This window comes from Triticum dicoccoides, chromosome 5B (assembly GCF_002162155.2).
Source record: "Triticum dicoccoides isolate Atlit2015 ecotype Zavitan chromosome 5B, WEW_v2.0, whole genome shotgun sequence".
Taxonomy (NCBI): domain Eukaryota; kingdom Viridiplantae; phylum Streptophyta; class Magnoliopsida; order Poales; family Poaceae; genus Triticum; species Triticum dicoccoides.
This window is the reverse complement of record NC_041389.1, coordinates 84,447,595-84,449,681: the sequence shown is the minus strand read 5'-3', so window position 1 is coordinate 84,449,681 and position 2,087 is coordinate 84,447,595. Positions and strand designations below refer to the sequence as shown.

The 2,087-nt window shown below is 53.7% G+C and overlaps 1 protein-coding gene across 1 annotated transcript in view; it reads left to right on the top strand.

Moving 5' to 3' along the window:
• The first annotated feature begins 437 nt into the window (after positions 1-437).
• The window catches only part of LOC119309139 (pyridoxal kinase-like), an 11,888-nt gene continuing 10,238 nt past the window's right edge, over positions 438-2,087 (top strand). The window contains exons 1-2 of the mRNA XM_037585201.1: positions 438-561; positions 1,525-1,763. Coding sequence (XP_037441098.1) covers positions 438-561; positions 1,525-1,763 — 363 coding nt within the window. The remainder of the gene's footprint in view (positions 562-1,524; positions 1,764-2,087) is intronic.

Genomic DNA, 2,087 nt, shown 5'->3' with positions numbered 1-2,087 from the left:
TGCTTTGGTTGTTGTGAGCTTGCGAGTACATTCAAAGTACTCACCCGGCGTGTCATGCCAGTTTACGGGTCATGCTATGTTTGCTTGTTTGCCGAGGATCCTGAGTTTGCAAGCTAGGATACGCGTTCCAGCCAGAGTCTTTGTGGAGTGGAGTCCATCGATGTCGTCGTCGTTCCGCTGTTAGAATATATTTCGTTGATAGGAGTTGTTCTATTGCTAGCATAGAGCAACCTTGGCAAGCGTAGTGTCGCCGTGCCGATGTAATTCCCTATTATATCGGAACCCTTGTACCTGTATCATTGTAATAAAGAGCTGATTTGTTCTATGCCAAACAGTGCCGTATTCCAGAAGACTTGATCTTTGGGCTGGAATACGGGGTGTTCCAGTCTCTCTGAGCCGGGGTGCCACACGCCCCACCGCCGGCCCGCCCAGGCCAGATGAGGTCTGTAGGGCCCAAATCTGGGCCGAGCATCGCCGCCAGGTCGCGCCACCCCGCCGCCAACAATGACGCCGCCGTCCAGCCGCCCGCCCGGCCGTGCCAGGGAACCCCGCCGCCACCCAGTCCGTCGCCGCCTAGGAGCACCCCCCGGTGCAGCTCCGCCCTGCGCCGGAGAACCATCGGGAGGGGAAGGTTAGGGGGCCGCCGCCACCAGCGATGACGGCGGGGAGAAAGGGGAAGGGGGAGGGCTGGTGGAGGAGGCGGTTGACGCGCGATCGGTCGCATGCATAGGTGATGTGGTCGCGAGGGGAGGAGTCCACGACAGTGTATACTCATTTCCCCTCTTCTATTTTCTCTTTCCAATTGATTCAATGACTTGTAAGCAAACAATATGTAGATGATCTTGTTTCTATTCATGTGGTGGTATTGTTGCAAATAGGTTTGTTTAGGAGAACTGATAGGTTGCGAAAGTTGAACTTTGCATAGTTTTTAGTAGATCAATGTAAGGTTGTGATATTTACTCCTTGCATGTTCATGTTAGATGGCCATGATTGATGCTGCGAGCAATGCTGGGACGAGGAACATACAAGATGTGAAGACCGCAATGGAGAGACGAGAGAGGGGTGGTCACCTCCGTCAGACTCGCCGCCACAGTGGTGCAACCTAGTTTGACTGTCATGAGTTGGACGAGGGGATGATGCAGATGTGGTGCATGTGGGGATGAAGGGATGCGCCCTTGAGGAAGTGAGCGAGAGATGAGGAGGAAGGCAGAGGCGGCCGTGGAGAGGTGTCCGAGGGGATGAAAGGCCCAAACCAGAGTCAACCGGCTCCTGAATTGCAGGTGGGACTAACCTAATGGTGGACCTGATTGATAATAGCATCCACCTTTGAACGCTGCTTATACTAGCGTCCGAACCTGAACGCTGTAATGCCCAACGTCCTTACTATATTTCTCAAATTTGTAATAATCCTTTCCTAGTTTCATAATTACGTGATTATTGATTATTGTTAATAAAAAAACGGAGAACAGTGTCGGGCACTCCTAATTAAAAAACAAAACAAAAACTACGCTGTCGTGAGCGAAGGAATCCTATCCCTCGATTGCCACACGGACGGCCACGATAGTGTCAACTGTCAGCCGTGCGATCCCATCGCCGTCCGCTGCTGGTCCACTCGTCTATCTCCCACGCATACTCTTCTCCTTCCGCCTCCGCCCTCCTCAGCGTCGCATGCTCGCCGCCGCCGCCGTGCCGCCCCTGCCGCCGCTCCCCCGCTCGTGCGCCTCGTGGGGACGGTGGATCCCATCCACTCCTTTCTCCTCCAGGTGGGTAAAGATAATCTACTTGTCGATTAATTAGTTATTTAATTAAAAAAGTAGTAGCTGTGGAGACCCGTAGTTGCGTAGTCCACCTCCAAATCTCCGAAGATATTCCGCTCCCGATTAGTCAATTGGTTAGGTTGGATTAATGGTGGAAGATCGGAGTAAAAAAGAGCAATTTGGCCTCTCCTTCTCCCTCCTGTGTCTGACCAGCTTTGCTCGCCTTCGTGCTGCTGCGATTTCGCAGGGACGGGCCTGGTTGGCGGCGGGGGACGAGTGGAGGGGCGGTGCATCCGGCGATGGCACGGCCGCCGATCCTCTCCGTTGCAC